General features: G+C 38.1%; 1 protein-coding gene across 2 annotated transcripts in view; it reads left to right on the top strand.

Annotated features, from left to right (window-relative positions):
* The first annotated feature begins 6,257 nt into the window (after positions 1–6,257).
* Positions 6,258–18,210, top strand: part of LOC122058080 — a 49,678-nt gene continuing 37,725 nt past the window's right edge. Inside the window, exons 1-3 of one of the 2 annotated variants that reach the window (XM_042620533.1) lie at positions 6,258–6,667; positions 6,794–6,858; positions 13,028–13,081. In XM_042620533.1, the coding sequence (XP_042476467.1) occupies positions 6,566–6,667; positions 6,794–6,858; positions 13,028–13,081 (221 nt within the window). In that variant the 5' untranslated portion in view covers positions 6,258–6,565. The remainder of the gene's footprint in view (positions 6,668–6,793; positions 6,859–13,027; positions 13,082–18,210) is intronic. The other variant, XM_042620534.1, reaches the window with a different exon arrangement.

The raw sequence follows: 18,210 nt of genomic DNA, 5'->3' as shown, positions 1-18,210 counted from the left end.
TCTGGTGGTGGTGGTGGTTGTTGTGTGTGTGTGTTTTTTTTTTGGATGAGAAACACTGTGTATGCTTCAGTTTGGTTGATGATGGTTGGAATAACTACTGTCAGGTATTGATTAATTGCTATAAGTTTACGCTCGAGCAAGGGGAGGTATTTGGTCCCAGTGAGGACTTTGGATAAAGTTCTGGCATAGTGAGCCATTTTCTTACTTGGCTTGTAGGGTGGCTTTTGTAGTGTGGTGTTGAATGTGAGCTATGCTTCATTTTATGAACCAGAAGGTTTGATATTTCAGTCCAGATTTGGAATACAGCAATAGCAATAAGCTTTTTTTTTTTTTTTTTTTTGGGGGGGGGGGGGTGGGAGGGGTGTCATGCAGGTTCAACCAGCTGATCCACCTGGCCTGATTTGGGTTGGTTTGAAATGCTTTTGTCCCCCTGTCCACTGTTTGACTTGTCAATGGTTTTTGAATGGCATCCTAATATGTTGCCCGAGAGATATTGAGGTTTTGACTTTTGAGTCCGATATCAGAAAATTGGGTCACCCTAACACTCCTGAATTCTTCCTAGTTGAAATGGCTTTAACTCCTTCACCACTACCAAAAGAAAAGACTAAGCCTTGAATTGGATCGGTCTGAATCGATTGGTCGGCTCGTATCAGCCTTGTACGATCCTAGTAGCAAAAGAAACACCAAGGACAAACTGAGATTGGGTCTGACATATTAGGTCCAGATTTGTGTTTTGGATGAGGACTTTTGTGGTGTTATCGTGTCCAAATGTAGCATTTTTTTCTGTCCAATCTGGTTTGATGGTGACTGCATCTTGTGTTAGACAGCATCTGGTAATCAATGCCAGAAAAACCATAAGCACAAGTGTGGTAGCTCTTTCACATGTGGAGGAGGAAGAATCCCCTCACCGTTGCTGATTTGACCTGGTGATTGGACTCATGTGTTGGGATAAACTTTCACTCTTTTGGTGAATCAAATCTGATCCCTCTTTTTTACTTAGTCCTAGTATTGGGGTGAGCCTTTGGCACAATGAACAAGTTGCATTATTGCAACATGTTGATCATAAGTTTGAAACTTGAAAACAGTTTCTCTTGCAAAGTTTAGAGGTAAGGTTACGTATATTTACCCTTCCTAAACCCTATAGTAGCGGGAGCCTCGTGTTGGGTTGCACTTTGAAACTTAGTTCTATTACTTACAAATCAAACCAATTGAGCTACTAATACTGATGCAAGCTGCACGGAAATACAATATAAATGGTCCTGGTCGGAGTCAATCCCAGAGCTGTTCTGATTACAATACAATTCCTAAACTAGGATCCGGTCAGTCTAAAATTTCGAAGTATATAAATAACTTCTCAAACATATAGAAAATTAAGATCGAAAATTGAACAATTTTCAGACCGATTATTAAATATGATGGAACAGTTTTGGGACAGATTTCCCAATATATCCAAAACTGAAAGACCAATAAAGAATCGGATGGAACTAGAATCTTAAGTCTTGCAATCTAAGGCTGCGTTTGGAAACGTTATAGAAAAAAGTTTTTGGAGTTTTTTTGTTCTATGGAGAAGAAAAAATTGAATAATGTGTTTGGTGCATTTATGGTGTCCATTTTTTTTTTTTTTAAATAAAGGTAGAAACGAGAATTGGTGGAACGACAAAAGGTAGTTCTGTCGTTCTAGTTTTGCTAAAAAAATAAAAAAATGACATATTAATACAGAAACTGAAGTTTCCGTTTTTTACTCGAAACGTCATTTCTATTATCAAACGCAACCTAAGTATTTTCATATTAAATGTATTTTTGATCCCTCGGTTCTTAAAAAACGAGGATCTTGACATGGAACAGTGTTGCTTGTAATTTGCCAACTTTATAAAAATTCGTTTCCATTGATTGTCAGTGGCAGAAATTCTCTATTTGAGTTTGACCCTTGGATTCCATCGCTTCCTTCTTTTCAGATTCTTGATGAGTGTTGCATCGATCTTATGGTAGGGTAAATGAATTCTTTGCTAATAATTTCTCCAATGTTCTTCTATTATCTTCTTGGCTTTCCATCTGACCTGGTTTGTGAGATTGTTAAGATTCCAATATCTTAAATCTTAACATCTTTTCAATAGGATCATGGGTGGTGCTCTCTTTCTCAATAAGGATTATTCTCGACAAGATTGGTTGCAAGATTTCTTTCTTCCTCTCGGGACCACATTACGAGTGTGAACCACGAGGGGCATTCTTGGCCCTATCTTCCTAGGAGGTGGTGGAAATTTTTGTGTAGACTGAGGCAACATTTGATAATGTTTCTGTTGTTTTAGCAAAAACGGCTCTTCACATTTCCGGAAACAAAAATGGATTTTTTGGTGTTTGATAAACCTGTTTCTCGAAATGTTTTTGGCAAACATAATGCAACTAAAAAGCCCAATAGTATCAACGGAAGCCCAAAAGGGAGAGAGGGTTTGGTTGCCTCTTTTTAGGTTTAAATGATTGAGAGATTTATCGGGCATAATAATATTTTTTTCTCTCAAATTCGTTTTTAGAAACGATTACTTGTTTCATCAAATCGTTTCTAGAATTGTAAATAGGCATAAATTTTGATTTATGTTTCTAGAAACAGGTGAAACGGAACAAATTTATCAAACCCTTTTTAGGTTGATACTCTGTTTCTAGGAAAAAAAAATGCAGAAATGGCAGAAGCAGAACGTTGTCAAACAATGCCTGAATATCTACCCCAAGTTTAAGGTGTTATTGTGAGAGCTCCCATTAACGATATTCATGTTAAAGACATTCTTAATAAGTGGTTGAATATTGATGTTTCTTATGCTTTTTGTGGCACCTCAAGAAAGTCTATTTGGCATATTTCTTTGATTTTTAATTTTCCAACTGAGTGTGGGCTATAGGACCTCTTGGATTAGGGGTGCATCGCCTCCCTTTCTCCTCCATATCAACTTTTGTTCGGTACTTGTTCAACACCAAGGTGCCTTCATCCTCTATATCCGGTGGTGTTTCAGCATGATTGCTATAATTATCTACTTCCTTTTGTTACATAGAAATGAGATTTGGACCTCTCATGTTACGCCAACAACAATAAATTCAGCCTTATCCCAACTTAATTGGGTTGACTACCTCTCATGCTACCCCAAATCCCATAATTGTCTTAAAAAATATTCATTGATGGAATTATGACTAAAAGTTACATCTTCTACCTCTAATTGCATCTTTTGAACCATATCCTTTTAATTGACAAGTTTTTTAGTTTAGAAAGATCATTATTTCTGCCCACTTTGAATAATCACATTTTGATCCGCACAGGAATTTCTAACCAACTTATGACCAAATCCAGTTCCAATCGGTTTTTTATTGGTCTTTCAATTTTGGATCTGTTGGGAAACACATCCTAAAATTGTCACATCCTATTTAATAATCGGTCCCAAAATCAGGCAATCATCCTCAAATAATAAATGGGTTAAGTGGTGGGGATTTATTCCAGACCCAATTGCCATGGATAGAACCTCAAGCTTCAGTTTGGGAGAGTATGCAACTTAGTGCTTGGGAGAAGATAATGAATAGAGTTGGGGATAAAAGATCCCCTTACCTTATGCCCCTTGATGGTTTGACCAAACATCCCCACACCCCCACACCGTTAACAAGAATAGAGTAGTTGACCAACAATACATTATAAGAGAAACTACCTTATCACCAAATCCGATTCTTGAAAGGAGATGCTATAAAAATTGCCACTCCACCTTATCTTAGGCCCTTTTCATATCAAGCTTCAAAATCTTTAGCCTCTTCTTCCCCTTTTTCTTCCATTTAATATGGTGGAAGGCTTCATAAACTCCCTAGAATGAATTCCGATTGAGCAAATCAAAGTATCATTACAATGTGAGAGGAGAGAGCCTGTTTCCATAAGGAGTAAAATATCAAAACCTTCAGCCTTGGAGAGGTTTGTTAAGATCCACCGTGAGAGACCTCCCCAGCCCTCTACAGTTCCAACTGGATTTCTCAACCTCCATGGTAATCGTTGATAAAAAATGCTCAGTTAATTTGCTTTCTTGAATTCTTTGCACAATCTCCTCTAGTCACTTATGTCTTCATCACTATTGATTCACTTGATAATCTTTGTTTCTATGCTTTCATCTTCTCAGAAGAGTATGCAACAACCTTGTGCTTCAGGGTGCCTTAGCAGTAGGGGGTGAGATTGCTTAGAGAGTGGTGGGGGTTGCAAGGGAGGGTACGATATAACAAAACATTGGCAATTGCTCATACTTTACCACCAGTTCCATCCGAGCGCTTGATCGTTGCCGCATTGGAAGGGATGACCTATAAGTTTTTGAAATGTCTAGGCAAATCCTACGTCGGAAGAACTAAGGCTCTGTTTGATTTTGTTTTCAGAAACGTGTTTTTCCGTTTTTCTATGTTCAAAAATGAAAATATACCCTAAAAATCGTTTAATTTTTCTGTTTCGTTTTAGTTGTTTTTGGAAACAAAAATAAAAATTTGTGCATATTTCTGTATCTAGAAACAAGAGTGGAGAAACAAGTCACACTTGTTTTTCTGTTTCTAGAAACAAGTGAGAGAGACATAAATTGTAAAAAACCCGATACTACACTCGACCTACCCAAACCCCAACCCCAACCCATTGTTGAAAATCCTCGCTATCTAAATGTGGTGATTCTAACCTGATTGTGCAAAGCTCATAGTTTCGGATTGCTTTCATTCTTCTAAAGTTCATCTTCACGAAGCATACCTGCAACTCCAACGTCATGCCTTCACTCGTGATTTGCATACCTACAACGTCATGTCTTCGCTTGTGTCTTAGACCATACTACATTGTAGAAAACGTTTTGGGAAACAAAAAAAACTCAAACACCTTTTTGTAATTCGAAAAAATTGTTTCTTAGTATAAAAATGGAAAAAACCGTTTCTATTGTTTCTAGACATAGAAATAACAAAAGCAAAATCAAACAGCCCTAAATCTCTCCCCCAAACTGGTTCCAATGATAAGCTTTGTGATTACTATATAACCCTTATATAAGTTATAACTATTATTTTACCAATATATATATATATATATATTAAGTATTAACTAACCCTGAATAAGTTAATATGGATCTTAAATGGGTCCTAGAAAGTTCTAGTTCCGATTCCAATTTTTCTTATTGGTTATTTAACAATGGATGCATCAGGAAACCCATCCCAAAATTATCCTGTCCTATTTAATTAACTGGTCCCAATATTGGCTCCCAGAATTGTCCCATTTAATAACGGTATGGGCGGTTTAATTTAGAAAGTTGGTTCTTGGATGACTCTCACTTTCGGTACCAAATTGACTTCTATTCTAATCTTCCAGGCATCGTGGCCTCATTGCTCTATTGTATTCTCAATTGGGATGTAAATGGATAGTCGAAAATCCGTATTTGATGTTACATCATTTTACGGGCATCTGTATTCGAATTGAATTTCAGAAATTTTCTGATTTCGTTTGGAAGCTAATTGGATACATATACAAATATTTTAATTTCTAACAAGATGCTCTGATTATAAAAGTACGATTACATGCGTAATAATTTCATAAATAATATTTTGGGTCGGAGATTGCTACCTAGTCATATGGCCACTATGCCAACGCGGGTACCAACCAGGGGGTAGGGTGGTGTTTTTGCCACCCTTTGTGATTGGCTGAAAGGGAGTGTGACTAGATGGGGTTCTTTTTCCCTAATATTTAGAGGGTTTCTTCCCTTCCTAGTGTAGTATATCGGTTAGTCCATATGATAAGCAACCACGCAAGAAAATAAATGGTACAATTTTGGATTTAAATGATTAAAGGAAGTAGCCAAAATTATAAAAGATGTCATATTTTATATTCGTCTCCATTTGATGACATTTTGACGTATATGTAATAAGTTTAAGTCATTCAATGTTAAGTTTACATACATTTCAAATAAAAAAAATTTAAGTTTACATTAAACAACTATTGAAAAAAAGCATATGACAATAAACAATTCAATGTTATAATTTACATCAATTTCACTAAAGAATTTAAGGGTGAAGAAGTTGTTTGGATAAAAAATTAGAAAACATAAAAAATACCAACGAAAAGGTTTATAAATAATTTCGATTTTAATATATGAAACTGTTTATTAAATGATTCAGTTTTAATTTTACCTAAAAATATTACACCAAACCAAATCAAAGTGTCTACACTCGAACCGTACCGATTAACACCTTTAATCTCTAAATCTCTTGACATCTTTTTCAGGAGATGGGAAAAAAACAAAGAGTGACATGAGTCAGACGGCCGGACCCGAAAGGCCAGAATATGCTTTTAAACGCGTAAACAGACTTAGTTTAAAAAATCGAAAATCGAAAATCGAATTAGTGAAATCGGCGAATGATTCCGGTTGGATTGTGACCGGGGATCGAATCGAATTGAGACAATGTCCTGAGACGCTGCCCACAGTGCACACAGACGAAGTCACGAAGGCACGCGCCACCTTTTGTGCTTTCTTCGTCTCTGCATCGCCTTCTGCAATTCAACTTCGTTTGCATTTCAATTTTCCAAGGAAAAGAAAAAATGGCCCTTCCTTCGTCTAGTACATTACCACAATGCACCGACCAAACCCCTCTCTCTGAAGAAACTACCACACCACAAATAAACCCTTCAACCACTCTACAGGTACGCTCTCTCTCGCTCTTTCCATCTTCGTATAGATTACTGCTAGTGTTCTTCTTAATGCATGCTCTGAGAATGCATTCTTCTATTTGTCGTTTATTTGTCTTTTGGATTATTGATTTTCTGAAGGCTGGTTCGTTGGAGGATGCCCACAATGTTCTTGAGAGAAAGCCTGACTTAGTTGAAAGGTTCCTGTAAGTTCTCTTATTTCTTCCTTTGTTCCCTTTAGCTTTCTCTTCTCCCCTTTTCTCTGTTTTACTATTCTTGGTCTTCTGTTAAGTGGAGCCAGTGATTTGTTTGTTGTTGGCGGCGTCTGAGATTGGTTTTGCAAATTTGAACTGGAGTATTTAAATATTTCAATATTAATGGAGTTTATGTGTCCTCATTATGGAATACTTTGGAAGTTGTCTCACAAATGCTGAAGAGTAGATGAATTTTCATTACACACCAGATAATATTTAATGGGGACTGGTTTCATGGTGTCAGCCATCAGTCTATATTTCCCATTTGCCCTACTAGGTTTTAATTGGAATGCCTTCCTTCCATAGACACTGCGGAGTAAATGTAAAAAAGTTCCAGTCAGATGTTCATTTTTCACTATCGATCATTATAATCGTTGGAGCCTATCCAAATTATCATTGCCCATGGAAAAGTGGGTTCTAATCAAGTAGTTTTTGCTTAGGGTCAATGACTTTGTTGAAGATTCTGGGTATAGTTCATACTGCACTATAAATGCTCTTGACCCTTGCACAGATTATTAGTGCTTCCCATGTCTGTCCATTTTAAAAATTTCTCCCAATATGTCTTTTGGACAATAAAACTTGGAATAGGTTCAAGTTACCACCTCATATTGATTCTGGGTTTTGTGAAGTTATTGATACTATGGGTTGTCATTGTAATCAGGAGTTGTGTCAGTGTACAAGTTGCAAAACATGTCAGATGTGACAGTTGCAGCATGCGTCGACTTTGGAGGCATTTTGGGCAGGCTAAGTGGTAGAATTGGTAGTTTGGAGAGTTGTAGAGCATCTTGTCGTATTTCCAATGTAACTGGAATTGTCTCAATCCGACTTCAAATGAGAGAGTTATGACCCTTTCTGTACGGTCACTCCAAATGGCTAAGGTGTTCGACAAAATGTCTCATTGAGTGATCACTTACATTGAAGAGGCTTTGTAAGGTCATGTGACTAGGTCTGGTGACATGGCAGAGCAGTTGAGGCGGCAATGATGTGGCATGGGTGTTTGGTGTTGTGGTATGCCACATGGCAGCTCAGTTGGCATGGTAGGTGCATGACCGTAGCATGGCAGTCGCACATGGTAGGCATCTGTGCCCGCACACAAGGCAAGCAGCAGCCAGCCATAGCTGGTTTGCCGCACGCGCGTGGCGCAGGCCACAAGTGCTTAAGGCAGTAGCATGGGGTCGTGAAGGGGGTGCACAGGTTGGGGCTAGTGGATAGCTTCAGCGGTTAAGGCATTGAAACTTGAAAGCCCTCCAGCTGCTATCTCAATGAAGGCCCAAAAGGGACCCTCTTGGGAAGTAAAACGATTGAGACATGTTTTTTGTTAAGGATTTGAACTTCCAAAGATTGGTGAGCCGTCCGATCGAGGTCCTCATTGGAGATTTCCAGATGGTCAAAGTAGGCGCGTGCTGTTTTCGTTTGGCGGATCGTGGAAGATTCCATCAGTGAGTTCTTCATTGGCTGTGCATAGTTGTATTGATGCACGACGGTATACTGGAGTAAGCCCTTGATAGAGTGCTCCGAGGGCATATTATGGCTCTCTGTAGATGCCATATGGTTGGCTCTGGTTGCCCTTGTGACTTGTATGCTCCACATAGTTTCTAAAGCAGTAAGGCGATGGAGGCGTTTGAGGGTCTTTCGGAGCGCCTCAGTGATAAGGCAGGCATAAAGCGTCGCCTTATCGACTAAAGCGTTCCTGTGTAATTTTTTTATAAAACCAATCTATTTGGCTCAAATCCTAGTTGAATCCTATTACTCATATGTTAAATAAATATTAAAAGTTCATATTCATATCAATGTAAGATATTCATCAAGAAAACAAATCAATAAAGTGAATAAACTAAGTTCATCTTCATCAATCATCAATCATCAATCATCATAACATATTAACATATAATATAAATACATAATCATGAAACAAAATTATAAATATAAAGAAAAGAAGACATAAAAAATACAAGTATTTATTATACTTACCTTTATGATGTCAAAATGAGTGCCTAAGCCCTAAGGTCATCCACTATGTTTCTACTACTGTCAAAGAAGAATGAAGCTCACCGCTGCCGGAGCAAAATGGTCGCCTGGATCAGTGGTTCTTCCTTGTTCCTTGATTCCTTCTCAAAGCCCTTTCTTAAAACCCTTGACAAAATCCAAACCCTATTTGTGAATCGGGTTTTTGTTTTGTTTGTTTTGGTTATTTTTGGTGGAGTTAAGATGATCCCATACATCTCAAGTGTTAACAAAACCATATACCTACCAATAAAAAATCTATATTTGGAATCTTCATCAAGTAATTTTAAAATGTGTTTAAAAAAAAACCCATAAGGTGCCACTTCACATAAGGCGGAGCACTGTCTTACCATCTCTAGACCGCATTAGCACCAAGGCGCTGGTAAGGCGAGGCTAAGGCATCGCCTTACCAGCGCCTTAAAAACTATGATGCTCCACTTGTCAGATCTAGCCAGATCTAAGGGCTGATATCACTGGCAGCTTTGAGGTTTGATCCAACGGCCATGGGTTGTGCTGCTAAGTAGTGATGCGGTGTAGTGTCACGAATCGCCTTTTTAATTTCAACAATGCCCCTCCCAGATGCCATTTTGTTGGTCCAACTTCAAATGCCCATATCTTTGTCATTTTGAGTCCGTTATGCCCTCGACTTTTTCCTATATTCCCCAAATTGACCCTATAACATGATTAAGGGGTTTGTGGAGTACCTAAGCCCTAAAAATCAAAGAAAATATAGAACAAGGAATGAGAGAGCATGGGGAGTGCATTGAATCACCCTTAAGCATTGAAGCATCATTGAAGGTCTTGAAGGGTAGGTGAGCTTCTATTGACTCACATTGAAGATTCTTTGCAAGAAAGAGAAAAAGAGAAGAGACAGAGAAGGTAGGGGTCCCCACAAGCAAGGCACACTTGAAGATTTAAGTTCTCCATCCTTGAGGGGTTGTTGAAGATTCCAGTGAGCATTGAAGCATTGGTGGTGACAAGAGACTCCATTGGGTATTAAGATTCGACACGTATGCGAGGGTTGTAAGGGTCTTTACCACCTACCCTTGTTCATTTTTATTCTTTTATCCATTTAAATAGCTAAGTTGTATACCGATGAATACGTAGGCTATTGTACATCATTGTAGGGCATTTTATTAGCCCATTGAATTTATTATTGTTGGGGTGTCCAGTGGGTACTAGACACGGGAGTTGTAGCTCCTTGGTAGTTGTAGCTACCATTTTCGGCATTGTAGCACCCTCCCAGTTATATGTTGGGTAAACTGGGGTAATTGCCTTTGTCAACTGTAGCTAATTAAAAGTTGAGTGTTGAGAAAATATGAAACCCACACCGGCATTGCTCCATGGATGTATGCAACTTGCCGAACTATGTATATCTTGTATCATGGATTGCACTTGTGTATGGAGTGTTTTGTTTGCAAGATGGGTGTGCACACTGGGTAGACCTTGCCACAGGGTTGTGTGTGTGCTTGTGGTTGAGAGGCTAGGTGTGTTACATGAATGTGTATGTGATTGTTGAGCGTGCGAAAATCAGTTGCAGCTTTAGTAGGGCCATAAAAAGAAAATAAATTATTTACACTGATTCACCCCACTCTCAGTGTCAGCCATACTCCAACATTTCTTCCACAATATGACCTCTTTATGAGCTTTTCATATATCAGACTCTGCCAAGTTCTGTCCTGCACTTTCTCTATACAACGCTGTGTGAATTGTCCATGTAATCCCACCTTAGTCTTTGAAGTGAAATGTTTTTAATATGAATGATTCAATATGTCTGTGTCACAGTATGGACTGTTAACATTATTCTTTGGAACTTCAAAGTGAATAGGTTTAGGACATCTTTGTCACAGTGAGGACCAGACGTAAGAATGTCAAAGGAGGATATAGTAACATTTCCATTTAGAGCCTGTCTGTTGCGGAACCTGTAATTGAATATGCATCATATGTTCTACCCTCTAGATCTATACATATCACACTTGAAGACGTGTTTGGTTTGTAAGGAATGACGGTGGAGATCAAATTTATGGTGCTGTTTGAGAATTAAAGAAAGTTGTTTGGTTTTGTGAGTAGTGAAAATTGTAATGATTGACTGCAGCATAGAGTGGCTGAGGGGGCTCATTCATTTCATTTTCTTGCCTGCTCCATGCTTGTGAGTAAGAAGTAAAAAATTTTGGAACTTGAGAAGTCTTTCTTGATGGGGAAGTTAGATGGGCTGGGTATTCTGTTTAGGCAAGACAGGATGTGGGACAGTAGGATAACAATCTCAATCTCTAAATTAGGCTTGTGGGGGTTGCAAAAGGGTATGAAATTAACCTTAATATGAAAACTGGCTAGCCCCTGGCTGTTCCTTATCATTTCACATCTAGATGGTTGTGGATTTTGTGAAACATTAAAGGAGTATGTAAAAGGTTTAAACTTTAAATACAAGGTTTTGAAACTTGGATTTGGGCATCCTATCAGTCCCCATAATGCCAATCTGATTCCGATTTGAATAAGCTGGGAATTGGTCAAAAGATTTGGTTGGACTTGGTCTAAATATCTTTTTCAGAATTGGGTAAAATAGGGATTGAGGTTGGCCGATTCTGATTTGAATAAGGTGATTCACCTGATCTAATTCTGATTCTTGAAATTTTGTTACAACCAAGGATTAAAGTATTGGTATCGGTCTCCGTATTGGTCAAGTCATTTTAAGAGATGTATTGTAGCGTATCATATCTATTGGAGATATGCAAGATATATTAAAGATACACATAGAAATGGTCAATATGCGCATGGAAATACACTTTTGCATAAAAAAAAATAGTATAAATAAGAAATATATAACATGTATCATGCATAACACTAAAATGAAGAGCATCTTATTGAGAGACAAGTGCATTCAATTGAAATTGTTATAAAGGATGATGTTTCTTACATGCAGTCTACTGCCATTGTCATGACTCCTATGAAGAGTGTCGGGCTTCAAAGTCATTGCTGGCGGTCTCTGATGCATGTATAGGCTACTCTCTGACTCAGAAGGGCTACTGGTGTTATCATCCTCCATCCAGGCGTGTGTTTGTTTCTATGGATGTGATCTTCCATGAAACTGGGCCCTATTACTCACCTGTTCAGGTGGAGTTTTCTAGATGTGAAGAGGTTCCCTTGATTCACCCATTTGATGGTCCTTCATATCTTCTATTAGAGGATGAACCTATAGATACTGGTGTGGCAGGGGTTGCAGAAGAACATATGGATATTGGTGTGATAGGGGTTGCAGAAGAACCTATGGATACTGATGTGATAGGGGTTGCAGAAGAACCTATTCAGGGGGAGACACTTGCCCAGGGGGAGCCACATGTTCAACAACAGAAGTTACAGAGTTCTGAGTTATAGGTGTTCTCTTGCAAGAAAAGGAGAATTGATTCCACCAGTCACACTGACACTACTTCATAGATGCCCTCTGATCTTGAGTCTGCTCTTCCAAGTATCCATTTTCCAGTGTTTTTTGATCAGTCCCTTGATGTCCCTATTGCTTGTAGAAAAGGAAGTAGTAGGGCTTGCACTCAGCATCCTATATCTAATGTTGTGTCATACAATGCTCTTTCTCCTGCCTATCGTGCTTTTGCGTCTTTCTTGTCTTTTGTTTCTATTTCTTAGACCTGGGAGGAGGTAATTGCAAAACCTAGGTGGAAGGATGGAATATGTGAGGAGATGAGGGCGCTTTATAAAAATGGTATATGGGACTTGGTCGATCTTCCTTATTCAGAAGTGTCTAGTGGGTTGTAACTGGGTGTTCATAGTCAAGCAAAATGTAGATGGGACTGTAGACATTACAAAGGAAGGCTGGTTGCTAGAGGGTTCACTTAGATGTATGAGATTGATTACCAGGATACCTTTGCCACTGTTGTAAAGATGAACACAGTAAGCGTGATTATCTCTTGTGTAGTGATCCATGTTAGCAATTTCATTTAGGTGGGATGGCCCGGAGGTGTTATATTGCTTTGTTTCGCTTATTTTCTTTATCTTTTCCCCTTTTCCCTCTTCTTTCTTTTATCTTTTTATTTGACAGATCCATGTAGCTGACCGCATTCAGTTGGGAAAAGGCTTGAGTTGTTGTTGTCGTTGTTTTTGTTTGCAGCGAATCATGGCTGGGAGCTACAACAGTTGGATGTCAAGAATGCCTTTATTCATGGTGAGCTGACTGAGGGGGTATATATGGATGTTCCACTATATTTCCCAGCCCAGAAACTCAAGGGAAGGTCTGCAAACTGACAAGGGCACTATATGGGTTGAAGGAGTTTCCAAGGGCTTGGTTTGGTCGATTTCACAAAGCTATGGTAGTAGTTGGCTTTACTTAAAGTAATGCTGACCCTATTTATTAATAGGGTGGGTGATCGGGTTACTGTTCTGATTGTTTATGTTGATGACATTGTCATTATTGGAGATGATACTGTTAAGATTTCTAAGCTTAAGGCCTATCTTGGTGAGGAGTATGAGATTAAAGACCTTGGAAAACTAAAATGCTTTCTTGGAATTGAGGTGGCTCGGTTTACCAAGGGTGTTGTTCTGTCTCAATGAAAATACACCTTAGATCTTCTTTTAAAGATTGACATGCTAGGGTGAGGCTTTCAGATACACCCATTAAGGCAAATTCACATCTCAAGAACAAGGAAGGTGAACAAGTTGATGATGGTCGATATCAAAGATTGGTTGGAAGGCTTATCTATTAGTCTTACACTCGACTAGACATAGCTCATGCCGTTAGCCTTGTGAGCCAGTATATGCATGATCCTTATTCCTCTCATATGGAAGCTGTATTTTGTATATTTTAGTATTTGAAGGCTGCTCTAGAGAATGGTATCGTGTTCTCTCCTTCAGAACATATGAGAGTGAATGCCTATACAAATGATAATTGGGCATGTTCTCTAGATGACCATCGTTCTACTTCAGGTTACTATGCATTTGTTGGTGCATTCTGGTCACATGGCGTAGTAAGAAGCAGACAATTGTTGCTAGGTCTAGTGCTAAAGCTGAGTTCCATGCAATGGCATGGTGTTTGTGAGTTGTTGTGGCTTAGAGGTCTTCTTCAAGACTTGGGTGTGGCTATACGGATGCCTATGATGTTATATTGTGACAATCAGTCAGCCATCAGTTGCCCATAATCCGGTTCAACATGATCGTGCTAAGCATGTTGAGATTGATAAATATTTCATCAAGGAAAGCTGAAGCAAGGACTTATGTCTTCCTCTTGTGCGTAATGAAGACCAGTTAGCTGATATACTCACGAAGAGTCTTAGTAGTAAAGTATTTTATTCTACTTTGTGCAAGTTGGGCATGTGTGATATCCATGCACCAACTTGAGGGGGAGTGTTGGAATAATAAATTATTGTAATAATGGGTTTTAGGGGTATTATCCAGACGGACCCTTGAGCCCACTTTAGGGTTTTATTTCATTATAAATAGAGAGGCTTGTGTTCATCATTGACACAAGTCATATTTTTTCCCAATTCATGAGATTGACGTAGTGCATGGAGTCCAAGAAGTCGATATCTGATTGTTCATTAGTTTTTCCTGGCGTTCTTGAAGTTGCTCCCATTGTTAGTGACAACATGTACCACATTCTCCACCCCTACATCATTTACCACCTCCTTCAACAGCTCGTAGATATATATTTTCATCCTTCTTAGGTGCATCAACTTACTTTAAGAATGTGGTCCTCTCGTCATAGTACACCTGATGGAGGGCCTTAGGGAAGAAGGGGAAAAATCAGAATAGATGGGGAAAAGAAGGGAATCACACTTCACACGTTGCACAACTCAAACTAATTCTCATTCAAAATAAATTCATCCTTCTTTTACATTGAGTATATGCAAGTATATAAAGAGAAAATACTAAGACTCTAACACTGAAACTGACTCCTACTTCTCTTACGTATCCTATCCCAAAACAAATATGATAAAATAAAAGACATTATTAAACTAAACTACTACCAGCCCTTGTTGGACCAAAAACCTGAGCTAGACTGGTTCTTTTTGGCCCTTGGCTTCCACAGCCGATCATGCTGGTCCAACCAGGTAAGTGCAACTTTATCTGCGTCAACACCATGAAGTTGATTAGGGATTGTCTAGTTGGTCCACTCCAACCATTATAGATTACACTCAGACCATATCGGCTTCAACCCCTCAATATAGTCTTGCAGCTCTTTTTGTGGTAGGGCAAGTAAGTATTGTACAACACATATAATGTGGCCCTGTTCACTCCTGGCTAGCTTATTTACGTTATTCAGCATGCTCTGATAATATGGCCTTGTAGTGGTATGAGTTGGAATGCTCTTGTGCAAAAACCATTTGGGGATAACAACTCCTATTCTCAATGTTTAAAGTATCGGTTCATACCGTACCATATTGGCTGACACGTATAAGTTTGGTGGGCATTGATACGATAACACCGATACAGTACATGGAATTTAAAAAAACATTTATGTATCGATATGTATCGTACCATATTATCATAACAATACTGTACCGATACTTACCGACAAGTACAAATCCCCACGATTCTTTGTTTTCCTTATAGTATTGGGATTTATCGTAGATACTGATAGTTACCGAATACCGATACAGTACGATTCAGTCATAAAAGGGCCAAAATGCTCATATTTGAGCAAAACACGACTTTTGGAGCTAAGGAAATGTTCCTTCTTTGCTGCTAACCACTTTTCTCTCTAACAAAAGTGAAAATCAAGTTGGGGATTCCATCTATTGGCCAAAAACGACTACAAAGCAAGGATTCAACGAAGTTTAAAGCAAGAATTCAAAGCTTCATGGCCCTCGACTAAATTTTTTGAAGAAATATCACTTTTTTGGGTAAGTTCGTCCACAACCCTTACTTTTTTATTTATTTATTTATTTTAATCTTGCTTATTATCTATGGTTTTTGTTTCTAGAACATGTATTTATGATCTAAAAGCACAGTGAGACCATGAATCTTAAAAAAAAAAAAAAAAAGCTTGATTTGAACTTAGATTCAAAAGTTTTTTTTTCCCCAAAAAGTGAAGCTTTCAAACCTTTTCTAATTTTCTTAGATTTATTGCAATTTCCTTATCCAAAATGTGTGAAGATTTTACACAAACAACATATCTACAACTTCCGGAATAAATTTTGATTTTTCTCAACAGTATATATTTTTTTAATTTTTTTAAAAATTGATAAAAATCATGAAAGATAGAAAAAAAATCTATTTTTTGAGAAAAGTTAGTTCATTCTAGTTTTGTAAAGAAACCTATAATTTACTAAAACTACCACCAAGTTTTGAATCCTTTGGTTGAACCACTTTTTGTCATTTTTCTACATTATGGAAAATTTTATTTTGCTAAAAAATAGTAGTTTATCAACTAAATGATTCTAAATTATGTTCTAAATGCTTTGATAATTATTAAAGTGCATTATACACATTGATATTGTTATATTTATGTTTCATTATGTACCCTTTTAGGAAGATACCACCTAAAGGACGGACTAGAGATATTGGATCGGATTCAGCCGAGAAAGTGAATAATAATAAATTCTGGACGAAGTGCAACTATTGTGATGGCATCCACCTTGGAGGTAGAATTACTAGGTATAAACAACAACTGGCATGAGGGTTTTCTAATGTTGCCAAGTGTACAAATTGCCCTAAAGTAAACAAAGCAATAAAAAAGCACTTAAGGGGAAGTAGAGATAAGGTAAAACAGACTGTTAAAGATGAGAATAGGTTGATCGAAAATCTAAGGGATCTTGAGGATTATAAATGAACTGATATGGAGGTAGAGGATGAAGATCAACAACTTGCACAGGTGATGCATGTGTCAAGAGAGGAAGCAAGAGAAAAAGAATGAGAGATGAGCAATTGAGAAGAAGTCAATTTGTAAGACCAGCACATGGTGGCCCAGTTATTGTTGAGCAAGGTGCTGGCTCCTCATGTCGTCCAAGTGTAGATAAGGGTAAGGGTAAGGGAAAGGGTCCTGTTGGCCTTAGAAGAGCAGCCAATGTGAAGGGCATGTTTGACAAATTATTAAAAGGGGTGAGGGTAAGGGGAAAAGGAGCCTATATATTAAAGACATGAGTCATGCACCCTATAGAGAGAAGGATGAAGGCCAACAAAGGATTAGAGAGATCTTTCAGCCTACGACATTAAGCAAAAAGATCCCCAAAGCAACCTTTAGGTGGTTTAACAGTTCTATGATTCCACCCCACAAAGCCAAAGATAAGGAGATTTAGGCATGTGGGAAAATGTTAAGCCACCACACCTTATGAAATTGAGGTGGATGAGTATATTGAAGAGTTCAAATATAAGTGGCTTGGATATAGATGACCATCACGTGTGATGGGTGGAGTGGACTGATGAGGCTATCCATCATTAACTTTCTCGTATATTGTGATGGAAAAACAATCTTCCACAAGTTTTTCAACGCATAGGAAGATATCAAGGATGCAATGTATTTGTTCAAATTAATGGATCAAGTTGTGGTTGAGATAGAGCCAGAGAATGTCGTCCAGATAGTGACAAACAATGCTGCAAATTTCAAAAATGCCGGTATCTTGCTTATGATGAGGTACCCCACTATATATTGGATACCTTGTGCAGCCCACTGTATTGGTTTGATGTTCAAAGACATTGGTGAAATGTCCAAAGTGAATAAGGTGGTTTCTGATGCTAAGATGATCACCAACTTTGTCTATAATCACAATTGGGTCTTGGCATTGATGAGGAAGTACGCGAAAGGTGACTTAGTGAGGCCCACAACAACACGATTTGCAATGAATTATATTGCACTAGATAGTCTTAGAAACCGGAAGGAAGGCTTGCTTAAGTCGTTCACCTCTATTGAGTGGTTGAGTAGTATATATACAGACACTGAAATTGGAAAAAATGTTCAAGGCATAATCACTTTAACAAAGTTTTGGGAAAGGGTGGCCAAAGTTAGTCAAATTATGCAACCACTCTTTGTTGTTCTTAGAGCAGTTAATGGGGATAAGGCACAAACTATTGAAAATATAGCTAAGGCACAAACTATGGGAAATATAGCGCATTGTATGGAACTCATCAATAAGAAGATAGAAAATGACAACCCAAGGTTATGCAAAAGGTTTTTAAAGATCATAGAAAATCGATGGGAAAAGATGTTGATTCAAGACATTCATCGGGCAGGTAATCTTAAGTAAATGACTTATGTTTCATTTTGAACACTTACTACTTAGTAGTTACTATTTAGTTATTACTTTATTAGTATGCTATCAACAATTACAAACCATGTACAACCTATTGTTTGAGTTCAGA

The sequence above is a fragment of the Macadamia integrifolia genome, chromosome 12, assembly GCF_013358625.1.
Source record: "Macadamia integrifolia cultivar HAES 741 chromosome 12, SCU_Mint_v3, whole genome shotgun sequence".
Taxonomy (NCBI): domain Eukaryota; kingdom Viridiplantae; phylum Streptophyta; class Magnoliopsida; order Proteales; family Proteaceae; genus Macadamia; species Macadamia integrifolia.
This window is presented reverse-complemented; position numbering and strand designations above follow the sequence as displayed.